Here is a 22,529-nt window from a genome sequence, read left to right on the forward strand (position 1 = left end):
AAAACATCATCAGTGCAGGCTCTGCACACGAACAAACAAATACAAATCATGGTTTTATTAGCATTTGAATCAAATATTCCTGAGATTTTCCTTCTCTTTTTGGTGAACAGAGCCTCAAATAAAAACCACATTTTCTGAACTCAATTCAAAATGGACCAATCTTTAGAACTAACGTTTGTCCAGGAAAAGGTAAAAAAATATATAATTCACAACAGTAAAGAGATGTCATTAATGTGTCAAGCCTCAGCATGTTACAGTGCTTTAACTCAACATGACCGTGACTGTTAGACTGTTATGACTATCATCAGGACACTTTGGATGAACATTGATTTGTTTGATTTCGGCTGTTTCAGCTTCTTACAGGCAGAGTTACACTGTACTGCTGACCTTTGACCTGCAGCTGTACATCTCCCACTCTAACTTTATTTCTTTCATTGCTGAGTGTGCAGGTGTATTTTCCGCTGTCAGTCAGCTGCAGGTTTTTCAGAGTGAGGCTGAAGTCTCCAGAGTCCAGAGCATCAGGTCTCATTGATGTGCGTCTGCTGTAAAGCTGGTTTTGTCCTCTGAGATCGTCTGTTTCTTCTTGTCTCACATGGACAGAATTGGGATTGAGATCATTGCGAGTCCATGTTACTGTGGGGTCCACAGGTATTAAACCTGAGAAGTGACAGGGCAGCAGGACAGATCTTTCCCCCTCATTCACCTCCACCAACACAGCCAGAGCATGCTGGGAAACTGAGGACACACAAACAGAAACAAAAATGATCTGTGAGCTGTGTGGATTACAGCAAGAAATCACAGCTTAATCTGAACATGTTTAATGTAGATGTATTCTGCTGTTAGTCTACTTACACATGCTCATAGTTATAATGGAAATGTTAATGAATGTTGTGATGCATTCATGGGAAATTGTCTGCTCAGTTTAAAGAGGACGGGAAGCACAAACCTGGACGATCTCCTCCTGCTGCACTTCAACACATTAAAGAGAGAGATGATGATGAGAGCAGAGAGAGGAAGGTGTACTTACCGTGCAGGAGGATCACAAACACCACAAACATCTTCATGTTCCTGTCAAACTCAGAGATTCTTTAAAAGCCCTTCAGGACATCAGCTCACAGCAGCTCTCACTTTCCTCTGCTGATCATCTACTGACACTCTCACACTGCTCACACTGTCACGGAGTTCAGCTTCACACTTTGTTAAAGCACATCTGTGGAATGAAGTCCGGCCGGCCACAGATCACTTCTGAGGAAAGAGGAGGACGTCGGCTTTCCTCCTAGTTTCACGCCCGAGCGCTCCGGTTGGAGGCGGCTGCTGCGGCCTCACCCTGACACGCACAAAGCTCCACCTTCAGTCCTGACACTGAAACATCCACTGTAGCTACAATGATGCAGATGTGACCCTCAGCAGCTGGATTTCCTCTCCATAGATGTGTTTCCATGCAGACCATGGACATAAAGCAGCTCCAGGATGAAGAGTGTGAAAGAACTTCTTCCACTACAGTATTCATTACAGCACTGTGGCACTCCACAAACCCTCACACTGTCTCAATCCCTGTTTCCAGTTTGACTGAGAGAAGGCCTGAAGCTCAGCCAATCACAGGACAGGAAGTGATCAGCTGACACAGTGATTTGAAGCTGTCAGGGTGAGGCTGCTTCATGCAGGTGTGAAACTATGAGGAAGCTGAACAGAAGTGATCTGTGGCAGTCTGCCATCATGTTTGGCTGCACACATTAAATGTGACTGTTGGGGTGTAGCTCAGGTGGTGGAGCAGGTCTTCTGCTATTCGGAAGGCTGGTGGTTCACTCGCTGCAGTCTTTGGGCAACACGCTAACTCCAAGTTACTCTTTGATGCATCACAGTGTGAATGTTAGAGGGTGTGGGAGAAAGTGCTTGGATTGATGAGTGAAGTCGTTTAAAGTGCTTTGAGTAAAGAAAAGTCTTATATAAGAACCATTTATGAAAACTGATTGAGAGAAAAACTTTGATTCAAGGAGAAAAACAGAGAGAACTTTCATTTAAAGACACTCAAGAAAAAAACTTGTGTGACAGAAAGAAATCGTCTAAGATGTTTTTCTTTTTTCCAGTTTTACATTCAACGAATTTCTTTCTATAATTAGGACTTTATTATAACAAAAAATTTATTTTTAATAAAATATTGTTTAAGTTTGCAGAAGAATCACTTCATTTCAAAGCTTTACTTATAAATAATAAAATAATAAACTTTATTTAGATAAAATATGTAAAAAATTTACAAAATAATTTTGTTCTATTAAAAAAATTGAAACTGTTTTGTTTTGGGTTCTTTATTTTTTTTTTACTGCTGCTATAAAGAACTAAGCACTGAAATATTCTGCTTCATTATTAAAGTTATCCTCAGACTGATTCAGAGATCTGCAGCTCGTGACGTGTTCAATGACGTAGGAAACATTTGAAAGTGTTTCAGTGGTTTGGAAACCTTCTACTGAACATTATCTGCAGATTTTACAGGAAGATTTTATTTGCTCATTTTCTTCTTCTGTTACATTTGTGTCAATTAGAAATAATCCTGAATGAATGAAAACAACATATAAAAATGTTTGAAAGACATTAAATCAAACTTCACTCTGAGATGTTTCCTTTACTGCGTAGCTCTGAGTGTGAAGATGAAGTGGTTTTTTTTTTTTTATTGCGCTGACTCCACTGAACTTCTCTCAGTACTGATGATGATGTGCCGCCACCTACAGGCAGGACATGTCACTGGTCAGTCTGTTACTCTGTAAAGCTGATCATCTCATCCCAGGTAAATCATGCAACGCTAGAGAAAGCTTAACGTAAATCCAAACATGTTTATGTAGGTTGCTTATATGAACTGAATTAGACAATTGATTCATTCATAAAAAAAAAATAAAAGTCTGTGTGATTAAATCACTGATTAGTCTGAAATATCTCTGTTAACACGAACACAAACACGGAGCTGCAGAGAGACAGGAAGAGGGGAAAGCTGCGACCCTGGTGTGGTCAGAGGGGTCTGGGGTGGGGGGTTTAAATGTCATCTAAGGAAAGATTTCATATTTAAATAATATAAATTACACAAGTTTGCAAAATACAACCAGACAAAAGAGATGGTTTCAAAATAATGAACAATTCATTGAAAAAATATTAAATAAAATTTGGTGTAGCTACAGTTAAATACTTAAATAATAGACAAATTCGTGTTTTGAGTTTTATAACATTGCTTGCAAGACGCCTTATACTTATAAAATGTAAAAATAAAGTGCCCCCAACTCACTCTGCTTTGTTAAGAGACACAATGTATCATTTACAGTTTGGAGAAAATGAAATTTCCATTGAGAGATAATGTTAAACAGTTTTACCTAATTTGGCAACCCTTTATGGATTACTTTAATAAGTAAAACTGGGAGGGATGGACTCCTCCCATATCGGCTTCAAGATGCAGGTGTATTGTTCTTTTTTTTTTTGGGGGGGGGGGGGGGGGGGCGGTTCTCTTTCTTTCTCCCCCCCCCCCTCCTTTGTATATACTTATTAAGGTATATAAATATGTATGTATAGACATTGATATATGATTGTTTATATGATGGTAATTATATTTTATGTAAAAAGGAGGGGGAGAGGAAGGAAGGGAAGGGGGAAAGGGAAAAAAAACTGTCACTCTAAATGAGATACATAATTTGTTGCCTGGTTTGAGATATGAGTTTTTTTAATTAATTTTTTAATTAATTAATTTAATTTTTTTTTAATTCAAAACATTTCATTTGTTCTACAGACAGGCACAATTAAACCCAACATTTAGCTTCATTGTTATTAGGATTTTTATGTGCGATATCTGTTTGTAGACTTATATAATTGTATGTAATTATACATGTATATTGTATATTGAGGCAGGATCAAATGAGTTTACCTTTAAGTCTGTTCGTACCAACCCTTTCTTTGTTTCATTATTGCTTAAAGTGTATTTTGTTGTTATTTTATTTTTTCAAAATAAATCAATCATTCAGTGACAAAGAAAAAAATATTCAGTGAAATAAAACAAACACAATATCCAAAGAAACTGGATGTTGACCAAGTTGGCCTCAAATCAACATTAAATCACAGGAAGTACAGGGGCTGGATGGAGCAGTAACTTGGCAGGAACACATAACACTTTAGCTTCACAGTAAAGGAAACATGGAGGAAGCCACCAGCAGGGAGGCCACACCGCTGCTCGTTCGTCCTTCAGTAAACAAGCACAGAAACAAAAAAAAAAAAAAAAAAGCTCTCATCAGTCACACATCACATAAAAACATTTAAAAGCTAAAAGTCAGGAAACTCTGAAGCTCCCAGCTCATCTTAGGCAGTAGCTTCCTTGTTATCCAAACATGGCAATGAAATAATGAAATAAAAATGAAAAATAAATGAAATCAAATGAAATAATAAAAATAGTATAGAAAGGGTATAGTATCATATCCAAACATTTGTGTACTACACATGAATAAATAATGCCTAAATACTTGTCTAAACACATTTGTTTTGAGCTGTTAAACATCTAAAACATTCGTCCACTCTTATTTGCATCAGTGTTGCATTTTACAGGTATATTTATGATCTTTTTTAGAGATTATTGATTATTGGATCAACATTATCATCTGATAACATCTGAGTGGAGTGTGTGGACCTCTGAGAGATCATTTACAGCTGAAGAAAAGTAAGACGACATGTGAAACACTCTCTTTTCTGAGAGCTCACAGAACCTGAAGCTTAACAGAGACAGCTCTTTTTCCTCAAATATGGGTTTTCTCGAGCCAGCAGAGACAAATACAGTCTTTCCTGATATGTTCATGTTCTGCAAACACAACTTGACACTGGTTTAAATGTCTTCAAATGCACCACAGATGAGTCTGTGCCTGTATCTACTGTGCCATTTACAAATGAGTTTACAGGCTGACTTTAATGTGTTTCTACACATGCTTGTCCTCTGGTCATGTGATCATGTGGTTTGTAGGAACGCTCCTCTTCCTCAGAGGATCCACCTGTGCTTCCTCTCCTCTCTCCTCCACCTGTTACAGTGAGGGAACGTCCTCCATGATGGAGGAGCTGCTGGAAAGTGCTGAGAGTTTCCTCCACACTGTAAAATGTAATTCTAGATGTTTGTTATTTCAACATATTATTCTATATCAGTTTGACGATAGATGACTGAAGTTGTTGTTATAACATAGAATTACAAGTTAAAAACGTCCCAATTACACCAAAAAAAGCTAACTTGAAAACTCATGTCCAGCTAAATCAGCAACTTATGTGAACTTGACAATGCGGGTAAGTTGAGCACAGCAGGATTCAAAACTGCCTCACGTGACTGCTACCGAGGTGCATCATGGGGAATTGGCGGTTAACGACATGCTCACTTTACTTGGACGTTTTCTAATCGTCTTCTTTGGAATATGCTTTCAAGGTGAGTAACATTGGTTATAACTATAAGGAAAGAGAGCTACAAAAGTTGGAACATGTTTTGAATTTATGGCATGATGTGTGTTTTTCTCTTTTACCGAAATGTTTGCTTTAGCTAATGTAACTTTAGCCGACAAGGTCCAGCTTGTGTGTCATGACCAAACTTGACCTAATAAACTGACACATGGCCTTTTTTATGGGTTTAATGTGGCGCTGAGCAAATCACAAGTATTGTGCCGCTAGCTTTAAGGTTGTGCACTCAACCACTGTTGCGATATTAGCAAGCTAACTCAGCTAATTAATAAAGCTTATTTCATATTGTCTCTGTACTTGTAAATTTCTTTCAAGTTCACAGGCTGTTGTATTTTGGTGGAAGTTCATTTTGGCAATATTTCCAATAACTGACTGGGTTCAAGAAGAACTTTTTGGCAGGACTCCGATGCTTGTTGTCATCTGTTTACCCCTATGTAATCACTTAAGTTGTTATTAACTGCTGCATGCTAAGCTGCAAGAGTGCACTGAGGACTGAGACATGAGCATTATATTAGTTTTTATCAGATAGTCCTCCAGTGTGTTTATTTTTTGCTTTGATTCTATTGTGCAGTTATTTGTTACCCTGAAATGCTTTATGCTTAACAACAGCTCACCATTTTGACTTATTTTTGAACTCTTGTGATCAGTATGACTAGATTGTGTGAGTTTCCATACTAAAAGAGCTGTAGTGATAAAATAATTGGCATCAGAGACACTGATTTTTGGCATGGTATACTGCAGAAGTTTTTTTTTTTTTTTTTTTTTTTGCATAATTTACCTTTTAATTAAACTGCATTCTCTGTATTGTAACAAAACTAACATTGTTTATATGTCAGAAAATTAGCAAACATGAATAAATGGCGAAAACAATATAATTATAACATATATTTTTATTTTACTTATTTTAGGTCTGTGAAGCCAAACTTGATGCTGGGGATTTATTTTTGTCAGTGGAGTCAAATGGTAAGTTACAATTTGTGCATTTTGTCATACTGGAAACACCACAGATTATATTGTAACTTAATAGCTCTGTAGAACAAATGATATAAAGATTGTAGTGTCAGGGTACTTCTTAAGAAGTAATATGGCACTATTGATGATCACATGCAGGTGGCATAAACTAAATATTCAGACGTGTTACCAACAAATGATTCATTAACAAAAGCAATGGAGCAGACTGTTTAGGTTCTTGTGGTTGTAATAACATCCATAACTGCAAGTTTGTCATTAATTTATTTTCACAGGTCTAGATGATCACATCTGTCTTTGTCATTTAAATGAGGTGGACTTGCAAACTTTGCGCTCTTTTGGGTCAATTGCTGTCCACTACATATACACAGAATGTGCACAGTATTTCAGATCTAAAAAGGGAGTATGTAATGGACTTGCTGGCTTTAATGTAAAAAGCCTGTTGTGTAACTTTAATGAGGCAGTTGGACTAAAACAGTATTGCTCATCAAGGTAAACATCTGAGGAATAAGGAAATTGTTACTTGTCCTTTTACTCAGTGTTCTTTTAATCGCACGTTTACTAAAGTTTTACATCACATAAGTCATTTTCACAATCATTCTACTTTAAAAGATTTCGAGACAGAGCTTATTGTTCTCTGAACTTCCTTGTTTGCTGAACGGCAGGTAAAGTGCATCTTTTTGTTTGTTTGCTTTTGTGTGTTTGTGTTTTCTCTAATGGGCCTCAGATGACCGTTTGCTTAAATTTGGGTCTCAAAGAATCTTTTTTTTATTCTGCCTGTACTCCCCACCCCTCTTCTTCTATTGCTCAGGTTGAAGCAGAATTTGCCCGTCTTACATCTGTTGACCTGAAAGGGTTCCTTTTTGCTGTGCTTGACCATTATGGAGAGGTTCGTGGAGCTGTACAAAATCAAGAGCGGCATAGGAGGGCTAACTAGGCTCATAAGATGCTTCGGTGATGATGTAAGTGTTCAACTGCGAAATCTAATCCTTTGTTTAAGTTTTAGGTTATCCAGTTCAACTGATGAACTCATTGAAAGAAAGCTGATAAATAAAGTCTGTCATCATATTTCACAACTGGACATTTAGTGTGGTACCTTTTACAGAATCTGTGTATATTGGTGGTAGGTTGGATATCATATTCTACTTGAATGTCCTGATAAGCCTGATTCAAAATCTCCAATGATAATCATATATTGATGGAATTATGCATCAAAAAGCTGTGAATTTGGAGCTGTCTACATGCTTCATAAACACTGTTTAAAAAGTGTTTTTGTTTTCTTTTTGACTTCTTTGACCAGAGCCCTACACAAAGGAAGAGGACAGAGGACCTCATTTTCTAAAGGAAGATCCCTCACACACTTTCAAGACTGTGAAGGTTAGCATTGTTTCTTTTAGTAAATTTAATAATGACAGCACCACAGTGGATTTTAAATTAAACATGTGGCATCTATGAAACAATAGATGCCACATGATAACATGTGTACTTTTTCCTCACCAAATGTATTATTACAAGATCTTTGACACTGGATTTGGTCTGGGTTTCAGAGAAACTAACTGGCAAGCTAGCATTGATATTATTAGTGTCTTGTGTTTATTCATGTCTTCACCAGGGTCTTTGACATTTCGCTGCTGTACTGTTCACTTCAGCTTTACGTTTGATTTCTCACATTGTATATTGTAATGGCAGAGATATTAGGATATTTAAGGGGCTGCAGTGGCTGCTACAGCTGTGGGGGGCAATACTTTGGTGAAATGTCCTGGACCCTGGAAAAGAGACTGTGTAGACTGGGTAAGCAATTAAAGGTTACTGGCCGAGAGTCATTGGGCAGCTGGGTAAAGGTGGATGTTGATATTCAGTGCCAATTATGCAACCTGTTCAGCCATGTCTATATGCTCTTTTTTCATGCTGTTAATATAGGGGGGGAAAAATAAACTTTAATCAATAAACTGATTAAAGAAGCATTGTCTATGGAGCCATAATCTGATCCTGTAGTGTAGCTGCAGTTTGCACATTTCATGTATTCTCAGCCAGATTTGGTTTAGAGCACAGCCAATATTTAGCGTAAGTAGATTTAAATTCACACACTGGTGATGGCAAGCTACATTGTAGCCACAGCCGCCCTGGGGCGCACTGACAGAGGCGAGGCTGCCGGACACTGGCACCACCGGGCCCCCTGACCACCACCAGTAGGCAACAGGTGAAGTGTCTTGCCCAAGGACACAACGACTGAAACTGTCGGAGCCGGGGCTCGAACCGGCAACCTTCCAATTATAAGACGAACTGTCAACTCTTGAGTCATGATTCAGTCATCCACCCATGTGTGTGAATGACTGAATGTGTAAAGCGCTTTGGAGTCCTTAGGGGACTAGTAAAGCGCTATACAAATACAGGCCATTTACCATTTAAATTGAAAATTTTGTTTGAATTCTGCAATTGAAGACATGCTCAGTTATTTATGAACATGGTCTTTGTTTAAAGCAAGAAATGGATTTGTAACATGGGGGTGCATATCTCATTCTGAAAAAACTTTAAGTGTTACCCAAAGCCAATCACCATCATCCAAAGCATCAGTATGGCTCTTCTTTGGAAAGACATGAATTCTTAAGCACAAGGGATATTGTGTAATTGTAATTGTGTAATTTTTTTTTTTTTTTTTTGTCTTTGAACCCTTTTATAGCCGACAGGTATTGAAGACACGTTTTCTAAGAGGATGAAAGTTGGCATTGCGATGGTGAAAGAAGAAGACATCATCGATGTGTTGGTTGTCCTTGAGGCGGCAGTAATCCTGTCTAATCTGAGGGATGTCTCAAGTGCCATTTCCATGCTGATGGGCCTTCTTTTTGCCCTCAACATAGACTATCCAAAGGAACTTAAGGACATCTTTGAAGTCATTCAGAACATCCTAATGAACATTGGTGGAAGGCAGTGCATCTCACTAGTGCATGGTCTAAGAAACAGACTCTTGCAGAAAGCCATGCAGAACTGTAATTGTATGCTCACAGCATACAATTGCCTTAGTGTTAAGGACAGTTTTTATTTTACTGTTTGTTTTTTTATTTTTGCAAGTTCTCATTCTCACTTTTGTATGTCACTAAATGACTACACTTTACATTCCAGATTAGACAATTACTCATTTGTTCATGGTTTAAGAAACTTATGTGAACAACAATATAATGGTGGACTTTGCAGATGCTTATCTCATGCAAGTCAGTAGTTTTTCCTTTGTTTTGCAATTGAGCAGACTCAAACTGATGTTTCTGAAATATCCACATTATCAAATGTTTCAGAAGCATGCACTCATTTTCAGAGATATTGGTTCTGTGGAATTTGTTGCAATTGTAAACGAAGACAAATACAAGAGTTTGATGTCTTAGTTGTTATAAACTGATCTTTACTGTCACTTATCAAAGGTTTTGTACTATTTTAATATTTCAAGTTTTATGCTAACAGGTGTGACTGAGCACAATGAAGTTTAAAAATTTTGCAAATGTAAAGAATAACTTTTCTAAAATAGCAAGTGTTCGTTGATACATTACATTAATGCAGACTTTATGTTGTTACTTCACAAGAATCACTACTGCTCCGAGAGTATTGGTCAGAATTTAATCTTCACCCAAACTGGGCTCAAGACCAAGTTCAAATTTATTGTTTCACAGGGAGCAGCCTTTGAGTTTTGATGGATTGTGAGCCTGATGAGCTACGTCACTGATTTTTCTGTTTCTCAGATGACTAAGATGGCACAATAAATGGTGAATGTTGGGTGCTCATGAGTAATTGTCTTGTCATGTTCTTAAAACAAACTTTCTGTATGAAATGATCAGATAGACTTTAATGGAATCTGTGGGTTTTTATTTTTTTTTCTGTAAACAACAGAAAATTAATTTAAAGGAATGTAGATATTTAAACCTGAGATCTAAGATAAACCTAACAGGTAGTTTTGCTGAAATGGATGTTAGAAAGCTAAAGAAACAAAACAAAACTTAAGATGTTTAATACACATTTTTCTTTACATCCAGTCAATCAACTCTGATAATTAAAATGAAACTGATTTACAAGTTCACTCAGCTACCTTAAGGAGCTCAGTTAATTAATAAACTTAAATCAACTTAGCTAACAGGTTATGTTAGTTAAGCTAAAATTTCTAAGTTAAAAGAACTACTAAAGTATTTGAATTAACTAAAAAACCCAAGTCAACTGAACTAGGACAAGAGTTTAAACAATAGATTATTTTAATTTAGCTGAAAGTGTTTTCCCAAGTAAAGATGACAATTAAAGGAGTTGAACTGACTAACAAATCTCAGTCAACTAAACTAAGACGAAAGTTTAGACAACATGTGATTTTTCATTAAGATAACAATTGGTTGTGTTATAAGAACAAACTCTATTTCTTGACTTAACTTAAAATTTTAAGGCAGCCCTGTACCTGATATTTTTAAGTTGAAACAACAAGTTATATTTTACAGTGCAGAGTGAGACCTCTGTCACAGTTCAGAGGATCTACGGCAGCAGAGACCTTCATGGACACTAAAAGTCTCAAACACACAACAACAACATCACACTGACTCCACTCTGACATCACTGATCAATAATCAAAGAACACACAGATCAAACTGATTGATCAGCCATCAGAGGAGTCGGATCAATGGAGCTGCTTCTGTTCCTGATGTCCCCTGTTTGATCCTGGACCTGAACTCTCCCTGCAGAGGAGACACAAGACAGTCAGACACACACACACACACACACACACACACACACACAAAACAAACCTTTGACTTTGAGCAGCACAGTTTTCCCTCTGATCCAGATGTTCTTCCTATAAACCACACATCTGTATTCTCCACTGTCTCTCTCTGTGGGGTGTTTCAGGGTCAGACTGAGGTCTCCAGTTTTCAGCAGGTCTTCATTCATCTTCGTTCGGTCTCTGTAAACCTGGTGCTGTTTGTCAGGCCGGTCAGAGCCGTTCTCATACACGTGAATATATATTAACGGTTGTGGCTCATAACGATACCACTCCACTTTAACATCTTCAGGCAGGTTTTGTGAGGTTTTGAAGGGCAGCTGGACAGACTCCGCCCCCTCCTCCACCTCCACCTGACAGACTGAGAGGACAACAAACACAACATGAGCTGTACAAAGTGTGATTGGTGTTGACAGAGCAGCATCATGTGACTCTTGTTCTGCACTAAATGAAGCGATGGAGTGGCGCCTCCTTCAGGCAGAGAAACAGCTCATGGAGAGAAATAATTATTAGAGCAAAAACAAGAGTGGAGCTGCAAATAAGGCCGAGAGGAACGCTGCAGAAAACTGTTCATGTGTGAATTCATAACTTCATAGATTTATTTGAGCACTAAAATCAGAGCTGCTTCTATTTCTAATATGACAGCTGTACATTAGAGCTGGAACACTTTAAATGTGAGCCATAAAAACATGATACTCTACAAGTGCATTCAGCTCTGACACTGTCACATCATGAAGGAGACGTGGAAATCACTTTGTTACACAAATCAAAGTCAAATCAATTCTATTGATGGAATATTGTGTGATCAATAGACTGATCAGTTTCTAATCTGTCATCTATCAGCTGGAAATCCAGCAGTGTCAAACAGACTTGGCAGCAGATTAGGACCAAACACAAACACATTGAGACTTTTTCTTCATCAGCAGTTGCAGGTAAATTGCAGCAACAATGCGACTCAGACAGTTTCTCTATAACTGCAGGGCTTCCTGCGCTGCTGTTAGTCAGATACGGATCAACAGGTTGTGGATAGAAAGCAGATTCCTTCAGCAGAGGATCCATATCACACTTGAAGCATGTCGTCGGGAAAACAATCAGTGAAAATGGGACACTTTGAGCCAATTTGAGCCTCAAACTCTGAACATAACCTGCTGCAGACCAGCTGATGTGTTCAGTTACCATGGTGAGGAATTTCACAATAAAGGAGGCGTACGCTCTGTCTTTACCCAGCCCGACGCTCTGCGACATTTTATTAATCCAGTTTTGAGATCCCTTCCCAGACGCCTTAATGCCCACTCACACCCTGGGCCATCTGACCTCAGGAAATCACATGATAGGGTGGGGCTAGGTTTCACAATGAGCTCACCCGAAACTCTGGCTGATTAGGACCCACACCCGCTTTCACACCTCGGCTCATGTGATTAGGTAGAGGATCACCAGGGGGTCCTTTGTCCCCCTTTGGGGGGGAAACTCCCACTAGGTTTAAATCTGGGACTCTCCACCACTGATCCTTAGAACTGAAGAAGCTTCTCGGATGAGAGGTGAAACGTCTTCAAGCAACTCAAGAAGTCCAGACGCTTTTCTTTCCATGCTCCTTAGTCTTGCTTTCTGTAGTGATCGTTTCTCTTCTAGTACACACAAAATAGCAGTTGACCTGTCCATGATGTTGCACATGCTAAATATCTGGAAGACCACTCTGTATCACTAAGGCTGCAGTTCCCTTGGTGCCCTACGAAATTTTTCCTGCTTCATTATCCGCCATTTCTGATGGACATAAGATCCAGATATGAATTTGCATAATCGTTCTAGCAAAGAAAATACGTTTCCTGAATCAGGTACACTTTGGACTGTATCTACTATGACAGGGTTTTAGCAGTGTGGTAATCTACTGTGAGTGTAGAAAGCATACTTGGCCACATCCTTTATCCTCGCTTGAACACCACAACGTGGCCCACTCATGACAAATGCTCCATCATACCTTTGACCCACAAGGTTCTGTCTGTAATCCCGCTCATGTTTACCTACACAGTCAATAATCTTTCCTGTCAGCCCAGCAGGATCTACCTTCCTCAAAACCCCAAAAAAGTCTTGTGTGTAGCATTCTAGTAGTATGTAACTATACAAGAATTTTCTGGTTTACTGACATCTTGAGCAGTGTTGGGAAGGTTACTTTTAAAATGTATTCCATTACAGAATACTGAATACATGCCCCAAAATGTATTCTGTAACGTATTCCGTTACGTTACTCAATGAGAGTAACGTATTCTGAATACTTTGGATTACTTAATATATTATCATGCTGTTTACAACTATGTGAATGTACTATTGCTGTGATTTATTACTGATACTGAAGGTCCGCGGCTCCGAACCGTAGTAAAGGGACCTCTGGCTAATACGTCGGGTTCGTGTCGGGCTGGTAGCCGAAAACTAGCTTTACTTTGTTGTCTGGGTCAACTTAGCTTGCGGGAGACAGAGAGAGGCGTTGAAAGGCTGCTCCAACGGAACTTATTTTTTCCGGAGGAAAACACGAACACAGTGTACAGTTGAGTCTTAATAGCTTACTTACAAATGGGCTCGTCAGGCACTCTTCTTGGCTGCAGTGGTTATTATTATATTTACATGCTTCCAGCTCCCGTTTTTGCTCGGTGACAGCTCGGACTTTTCTTTTCTCTCCCTCCCTCGCTCACAGACACATAACGGGTATGGTAGTCCATTCTCCCTGCAGCACGGACTACGCTGCCCATCAGGCTACATTCTTTAGAGCTATGCCTGTAGCATTCTGTCTATTAGCTTAGCACAACAACAACAACAAAAAGGCGCTCTCTCACCCAGGAAACACGCAGAGAGAGAGCGTCACCCTGTAACCATGGCAACCGTAACGCTCCCGCCTGGAACAACAGAACAGCTGTCAAACAAACCCAAACAATCAAAGGAGTTTGCAAAGAAAAGCGTCTGGACTTCTTTAAGTTGCTTGAAGACGTTTCACTTCTCATCCGAGAAGCTTCTTCAGTTCTAGGGTCAAACTTAAAGAAGTCCAGACGCTTTTCTTTGCAAACTCCTTTGACTACGATGACCTGGATGACTGAGAACCTTCACAGACAAACCCAAACAATCCTGACCCGCAACAATATGAAACAGGGAAGTACCGCCGTGTAATCCATTTATTTCAACAAAGTAACTGTATTCTGAATACCACCTTTTTAAACGGTAACTGTAACGGAATACAGTAGGGCTGTTTGATATGACCAAAATCTCATATCTCATATATATAACGATATAAATTACAAAAATGTAACATTTCCTGTAAATTCTGTGAATCTCGGGCAGCTCGACTTGCGTGAAGTGTTTCCAGCTGGGCGTCGCGTACCTGGAGTCGAGTGTTTTAGCTGATGCATGAAACTATACATTTTTAGACGTAAGTTGTAACGGCCGCCGTTTTCTTTGTGAGTATTTATTACACGGCGTGCTGCGGGGAAAAGCCTGTTCTAACGTTTGAGTCTAAGGTTTATTTTTTAGCACCTGACGGCTCTTTTTTGCTTCTCATCCGTTAATACTCTGCATCTTTCACGTGATTCAGTTTATTTTGAAAAGTCTCAACAGGATCTTGAGCTTTATTGTGAAAGGTTTATGTGGAAAATAAACAAGCGAACACGCCGTGGTTTTACCGTCGTTGTTGCTAACGACAACGCATAAAAAACAAGCGCTTGTCCATCCGTAGTGTGGTTTTATTAAATATAAGAGAACGAGAGAACTTAAAGAAATTAATATAGCCGCTACAGTGACCATCAACATGATGAAAAAACATTGCCGTAAACAGTTTATTTTGCGACACCACGAAACAAACGATAGCGTAAAATGAAACGATAGACGTTTTTATATCGTCGTCCGATATATATCGTTTTATCGAACAGCCCTAGAATACAGTTACTCATATTTTGTATTTTAAATATGTAACGGCGGTACATGTATTCCGTTACTCCCCAACACTGATCTTGAGTCTATAATGGCTGAAAACTGCACTCTCTTTGACTTCTTGCATGATCTTCACATCAACCACTTCAGACAAAAATGACAGAAATTTGGTCTGGATGATTTTCCTGGTGTGCAAAATATGTTTGGCTTGTTTAATCACTGGATAATGATTGCCTACCGTGTTCATCTTTTCTTATTCAAGAGTGACGGGAGAAGGGAGCGGGAGACTGACAGACAGTACATCACCACTGGAGTCCGACTTATTGCCAGCTATGCACACCAAGCTCTTATATATAAATATTTATGTAACAGTCAACATCAGAATTCCTGCTATTGTCTTAATGTATGTCTGGTTTTCAACCACCTGTTTCTGGTGATGGCCATCCATTACAGTAATCAGTTTAATTTTTCTTCTCTGCCCATGCAATCATTGCTGTTTAATGACTGAGATTTGGCAAGAGAACAGAACCCACTGTCTTCAAACATTGCTGTCTTCCAATTACGATATCCCACAGCTGAAGTACTTAAACTATTGGGGGCATCAGAAGGGAGAAATTGCATCAAGCAAAACACTAACCAGAGACTGTACTGTAGGAATACTCCAGCCACCCTTCAGAGGAAGCCCATTTCCACTGCTTTTTTTCAAAATCTCATTCTTTCATACACTACCCACAGCTCTTCATATCATAGGTGAGGGTAGGGACATAGATCCACCAGTAAATTGAGAGCTTCACTTTTACACTCAGCTCTCTCTTCACAATGACGGACTGCTACAGCGTCCGCATCACTGCAGCAACAGCACCAATCTGTCTGTCATCTCCCGCTCCCTTCTCCTGTCACTCATGAATAAGATGAAGAGATACTTGTACTTCTCCACTTGGGGCAGGAACTCGTCCCTGAGCTGGACGGGGAACTCATTTTCCAGCTGAGGACCATATCCTCAGATTTGGATGTGGCAATTCTCGTTCCCACTGCTTCACACTTGGCTGTGAACCATTCCATTATGAGTTGGAGGCTGTCACATGAAATATCCCACAGAACAGCATCATCTGCGAAAAGCAGAAATGCGATTCTGAGACCATTCAAGTGAAAGCTGCCACTTGGCTACACATAAAAATTCTGTCCATGAAAATTACGAACAGAATCTGTGAGAAAGGCCAGCCCTGGTAGAGTACATCACCACCGGAGTCCAACTTCTTGCCAGCTATGCGCACCAAGCTCTTGCAATGGTTGAATGGCCCAAAGCAATGGGTCATTCAATCCTTGTAAAAACGTGGTGCTCGCTCGCTACCCTGGATTCACAAAGACATTCACAGTCTGAAAAGACAATGCCGGAGGGCAGAAAGGAGACGGAAGAAGGTGAATCTTCAGCTCCGTCATCAAGAAATGAAAGCATGAACGACTGCTTTCAATGAACATGTGAACGAGGCGAGGGCCGGCTATTTCTCTCCTTTAATTCATTCTAATAAGCACAGCCCAGAGCTCTTTGGAGCTCAGTGGAACGTCTTTCTGAAGGATCAAATGAATGAGAGGAAATCCAAAGCAGCAGCTCCTGATTCTTTTCTTGATGTCCCCGACCCCAGCCACAATATCTGATCTTCTTTTCTGCCAGTCTCTGTGGAGGAGCTTTGAAGGACTGTGGCACAACTGAAACGCTCATCAAGCTGTGTAGATATGATTCCTCCAAAGTTCCTGAGTGAAGGTTGGGATGTCCCTGCCCCTCGGCTGCTTCCAATAATGAACACTTGTCTGTCCTCTGGCTGTATCCCAGAATACTTAAAGACAGCCTGTGTGCAAGCACTCATCAAAGATCCAGCCTCCATCCTTCTGACTACAACAATTACAGAGCCAGCTCAAAGTTTCCTTTTAGAGCAGAACTTTTGGAGAACACTGTCTGTCTGAAGCTTCTTGAAGCGTTACGTCCATGCTAGAACTCCACTTTGACTCTGACTGTGGATCCTGCTGAAGCTTCTCCAAATAGTGGAGAAATGAAGACCTCCACAAGATCAGCAGACCCAGCTCAACAATGTCTGCAGGTGCTAACAGGTCAATCTTTGAGACGCTGAATGTTCCCAGTTTCCTGCTGTGAAACTAGAAGTGATGACTATTATTGTAACAGCACTACAGCTGGAACTGCTGACAGGGCTGGAGATGAACTGGATTCTGATTTCAGTCACAGTTTTGGCTTTCAGTCGTCATCAAAACACTTTGTTTCATTCATGTTGCTCTGAAGCTTTCCTTTCTTCTCATTGACGTGTTATGAACCAATCACAGCCCTTTCCTTTACAGCGCTCTGCTTTCACCCCTCCCTAAAAGCCCAAATTCACACTCAGTTTAGTTCAGCTGGAGCCAAGATGACACAGAGAGCCTTTGGTCCATGAGATCTATCTAGGAGACATCAGTAACATCAGGTTTGTGTAAGCCGTCCTGTAGAACGCTTACATACAGCTGCTTCTGTCTCTGATCTCTGAGTATCTCTCAGCTTCAGCTGGGACTCCACCCAGGTGTTGGTTGGCATTTGACAACATCCAAATGACTGGATCAAAGTGTTTGAATGATCTCAGCAGCTTTAAAACCATTGCTATTTATACATTTACATTGATTTGGACTAAACTAATAAAACTATTGATTTGATCCAAACTTAAATCATGCCAGAGGCTTTTATTTTGAAGTTAGGATCATTTTTAATGGTCTTCTTAGTCTGTTCATTTAAACACACAGTTGCTCCGCCTGATATTTTCTGGCTTTTAGATCAAAACATCAAAGAATTTATTTTATTTTAATGAACTGAAAATAGATTCAAACTAAAAGCTTTTAGAGAATAAACTCCTACATGACCTCTGACCTTTGACCTGTATCTACAGCACTGACCTCTGACTTTCAGCTCCACTTGTTTCTTCAGCAGGATGTTTCCCTCCCTGCTGTAGACGGTGGAGGTATAGGTGTAGTTATCCCAGCCTGTGGGGTATTTCAGGGTCAGACTGAGGTCTCCAGTTTTCAGCAGGTCTTCATTCATCTTTGTTCGATCTCTATAGAACTGGTGCTGTTCTTCAGGCTGGTCAGAGCCGTTCTCATACATGTGGACCTTGTCGTTGTAACTGTCCTTCCACTCCACTTTAACATCTTCAGGCAGGTGAAGTGTGGTGTTGAAGGGCAGCTGGACAGACTCCACCCCTGAATCCACCTCCACCTGGGGGACTGAGAGGACAACAAAGCACAACATGAGCTTGGATGGAGACATTTGTGTTGACTCTAACAGGCTGAATGCTGCTGCTTCACTGGGAGCTCACTGTTAGATAGAAAGTGGTCAGTGTGAAGAGGAGACGCAGCAGAAAGATGAAGACTGACAGGAAGAAAGCAGTGAACAGACTGTTGGAGCTGCTGTTAGTGGGACAGGACTTTATTCAGTCTCTGAGGACCAGATTTGACTTGATGAAGCAGAGAAACACAGTCTGAGTGTTTCTGTCACACTCACTTCATCACACAGCTCAGTTTGACAACATTTGGAAGAATTTGATAGAAGCCTTCCTTTAGTAAAAGCACCAATAAAACACCATGAAAACACCTCACTACACACAAAACTGCAGTACTGGCAAATTGGACATAAAGTATGAAAAGTCAAAGTACTTATTGTGCAGAAAAATGTTCCCATCAGTGTCTATGGATCAATATTACTGCTGCACATGTTTAAGGCTGAGCTCATTTCAAATCCTTTCTATTGTGTTGAATCTGCAGTAATGCATCATATTCTATACAATCATATGTTTGTACACTGTAAAATAGTAGTTCAGTAGACTGAACTAAATTTTTATCAATTTGTTATTAGAACTCGATATAAATAAGTTACCAGCACTTTTTATGCAAAAACGCTGATGAACTCATGTAACGGCGGATATGTAAAGCTATCTCATATACACGTAATATAACGTTTGTGCTTTTAATTTGGTAACTTCCTGTGTGACCGGAAGTGAATGATTTAACGGTAATAAGTTTGATGTACAAAAAGACGGAAGAAAACGGAAAACTAATGCTAACGGAGAAAAGGGAGAGAAGGACACGGTTAAATTGTATAAAAATCAATGGTTCTAGCTACAGTCGACAGAGGAACAAGGTTTGTAATGTACATGATTGAATTTGAGTAATGTGAAACGCATGACATGTATTTTATAGTTTAATAGAAAACGGTTAGACCAGCGTAATGAGCGGTTGAAATGGTGTTACATGAATAACATGGTAATTGTTTTATTTGTTTATTTAGCTCTTACGTTGGTTCGTTGTCTGATACACGGCAAGGAATAATAAAGGTCATTCAACAACCATCAGTTTTGGCCTTCTCAGTTCGACTGGATGCTACAACTCAATTTATTTGAGTTGTCTTAACTTAGAAAAACTGAGTAAGCTGGAAGTTTTGCTTCTCAGTGCGGAAGGATGTAAGATGTGGTTTGAAAATGCCACGTCACTACCGTCCTCCTCCCTCGCGGATCAGTCCACATGTTCATGGTGCATTTTTTATGGAATATGTTGAGCAAACCTGGAGAAGCTTCAGCTCAAGATATTATTATTATTGTCATTGCTGTGGATCTTTACGTGATACACTGACTTAATGAGTAAATGTTTACTCTTATTCAACTGATTTTGTGGCTTCTCTTAGTTTAGCACCAGGTTTTTAATCTTGCTAGCTAGTTAGTGTGAGCCAGTGTGAGCCGGCCTACATGGATAAGGTGAAGATTCTGGCATCGTGGTGCCAGGACAACCAACTCCAGCTGAACGTCTGCAAGATCAAGGAGCTGGTGGTGGACTAAAGAAGGATTCAGCACAGAGACTACAAGCCCATAATCATCAATGGAGCGCCAGTGGAGAGGGTGCGGTGCTTCAAGGATCTCGGTGTCCACATCTCCTCAGACCTGACATGTTCTGGCCAGATATATCCTTCAACGCACATATTAAACTAACGTGTAAGACTGCTTTCTTCCATTTGCGCAACATCTCTAAAATTAGAAATATCCTGTCTCAGAGTGATGCTGAAAAACTAGTTCATGCATTCATTACTTCCAGGCTGGACTACTGTAATTCATTATTATCAGGATGTCCTAAAAACTCGCTGAAAAGTCTTCAGCTGATCCAAAATGCTGCAGCAAGAGTACTGACAGGGACTAGAAAGAGAGAGCATATTTCTCCTGTTTTGGCTTCCCTTCATTGGCTTCCTGTTAAATCCAGAATTGAATTCAAAATCCTGCTCCTCACATACAAGGTCTTAAATAATCAGGCCCCATCTTATCTTAATGACCTTGTAGTACCATATCACCCTATTAGAGCACTTCGCTCTCACACTGCAGGCCTACTTGTTGTTCCCAGAGTATTTAAAAGTAGAATGGGAGGGAGAGCCTTCAGTTTTCAGGCCCCTCTTCTATGGAACCAGACAAACACTATCTGTACTTTCAAGATTAGGCTTAAAACTTTCCTTTTTGCTAAAGCATATAGTTAGGGCTGGACCAGGTGACCCTGAATCCTCCCTTAGTTATGCTTCAATAGACGTAGGCTGCCGGGGATTCCCATGATGCATTGAGTTTTTCCTTTCCAGTCACCTTTCTCACTCACTCTATGTGTTAATAGACCTCTCTGCATCGAATCATATCTGTTATTAATCTCTGTCTCTCTTCCACAGCATGTCTTTATCCTGTTTTCCTTCTTCACCCCAACCGGTCACAGCAGATGGCCCCGCCCCTCCCTGAGCCTGGTTCTGCCGGAGGTTTCTTCCTGTTAAAAGGGAGTTTTTCCTTCCCACTGTCGCCAAAGTGCTTGCTCATAGGGGGTCATATGGTTGTTGGGTTTTTATCTGTATTTATTATTGTACGATCTACTGTACAATATAAAGCGCCTTGAGGCGACTTTTGTTGTGATTTGGCGCTATATAAATAAAATTGAATTGAATTGAATATTCAGGCACGACAGCTGTTTTGTTTTTTTTAAGTAGAACCTTCAACTGCTTAATAGATTTAAAAAAAATGTACTTTGAGCATATTTGTCTTCTCTTTCTTATAAAAAAAATCTTACTGAATCGCCATCATGAGTCTGACCTCTGACCTTTTACCTGTATCTACAGCACTAACCTCTGACAGTGAGCACCACTTGTTTCTTCAGCAGGATGTTTCCCTCCCTGCTGTAGACGGTGCAGGTGTAGTTGGAGTTGTCTTCATCTGTGGGGTATTTCAGGTCAGACTGAGGTCTCCAGGCTGCAGTAAATTTCTCTTCATCTGTGCTTGATCCTTGTATTTATTGTGCTGTCCTTCACATTTATCGGAGCCGTTCTTATACACATGAACCTTCTGGCCATTTCTGTCTTTCCACTCCACTTTTGCATATTTTGGCAAGCAAAGTCTGGTTTTGCATGGCAGCTGAACAAACTCCACCCCTGAATCAACCTCCACTTTGTAAACTGAAAGGACAAAAAAGGAGGAACATTTACTGAAGCTGCTGCAACATTTACTGTCAGCACATGTTTCCATGTCAGCCTGCTGTTTACCACCACAGAAGAAGAACAGCTTGTGCACATGCAGCCTCTGTGTAGATCAATGCAGTGAAGCACACACACTGTTTAGTAAAGTCATGTTGTGGAGCTGTTTCACTGATCAATGACTGAGTCTGAAGGAGGTTTTCTGACTGACAGGAACAAACCTGGAAGTTTCTCTTCAGCTCTCTGTATCAGCTGTTTGTAACTCTCAACTCTTTCAGCTTCTGGAGCAAGTTTGTGTGAGCCACAGTCAAGGATCCACCAGAGGACACCTGCTAACCATCGGCATTATGGGTAGTGTAGTAGGAGACACTCACCTGACATGAAATACTGACGGAAATAAAATAAAAGACCTCCAGAAACTACAAGAAGAACCAGGAGAACCAGGAGAGCTTTGGCCCAGGATGGAAACGGTTCTGTGGAGAAACAAAGAGAAATACATGCCCTTTGACCTTAGTTTACTATGTTATCTGAACTGCATTTATATCCCTGAACTTTGGCCTGTGTCTGCATCACGTACCTTTGACCTTCAGCACTACTTTCTGTCTCAGGATGTCTTTGTCCCTGTAGATGGTGCAGATGTATCCTCCACTGTCTCTCTCTGTGGGGTATTTCAGGGTCAGACTGAGGTCTCCGGTTCTCAGCAAGTCTTCATTCATCTTTGTGCGGCCATAGTAAAGGTCATCCCGGTCTGTAACATTGTCTCTTCTGTTTGAATACACATGGACAACTATCTGCTTCAGGTCAGAGCGAGTCCACTCTACTCTAGTGTCCTTGGGCAGGTCAGCTGTTGTTTTGCAGGGCAGAATGATGGAGTCTGACCCTTCCTCCACCTTCACCTCCACCTGCTGGTCTGAAAGGACAATAAACCACAATATCAGT

The 22,529-nt window shown here is 40.1% G+C and overlaps 3 protein-coding genes across 5 annotated transcripts in view; 1 reads left to right on the top strand and 2 right to left on the bottom strand.

Annotated features, from left to right (window-relative positions):
- The window catches only part of nfkbiz (nuclear factor of kappa light polypeptide gene enhancer in B-cells inhibitor, zeta), a 692,084-nt gene that overhangs the window by 224,898 nt on the left and 444,657 nt on the right, over positions 1–22,529 (top strand). The gene's annotated exons all lie outside the window — the stretch shown is intronic.
- LOC112843913 (uncharacterized) overlaps positions 1–22,529 on the bottom strand; it is a 54,631-nt gene that overhangs the window by 14,534 nt on the left and 17,568 nt on the right. The window contains exons 3-4 of the mRNA XM_025903255.1: positions 22,168–22,500; positions 22,032–22,063 (exon numbers count right to left, since the gene is read on the bottom strand). Of these exons, the coding sequence (XP_025759040.1) occupies positions 22,032–22,063; positions 22,168–22,500 (365 nt within the window). The remainder of the gene's footprint in view (positions 1–22,031; positions 22,064–22,167; positions 22,501–22,529) is intronic.
- Positions 276–1,705, bottom strand: LOC112843760 (V-set domain-containing T-cell activation inhibitor 1-like). Its single transcript, XM_025902705.1, has 2 exons — positions 1,028–1,705; positions 276–735 (listed from the first exon to the last, which is right to left on the bottom strand). The coding sequence occupies exons 1-2, from the start codon at positions 1,062–1,064 to the stop codon at positions 350–352; spliced, it is 423 nt and encodes a 140-aa protein (XP_025758490.1). The 5' UTR covers positions 1,065–1,705; the 3' UTR covers positions 276–349.

Source organism: Oreochromis niloticus, linkage group LG23 (genome assembly GCF_001858045.2).
Source record: "Oreochromis niloticus isolate F11D_XX linkage group LG23, O_niloticus_UMD_NMBU, whole genome shotgun sequence".
NCBI lineage: Eukaryota > Metazoa > Chordata > Actinopteri > Cichliformes > Cichlidae > Oreochromis > Oreochromis niloticus.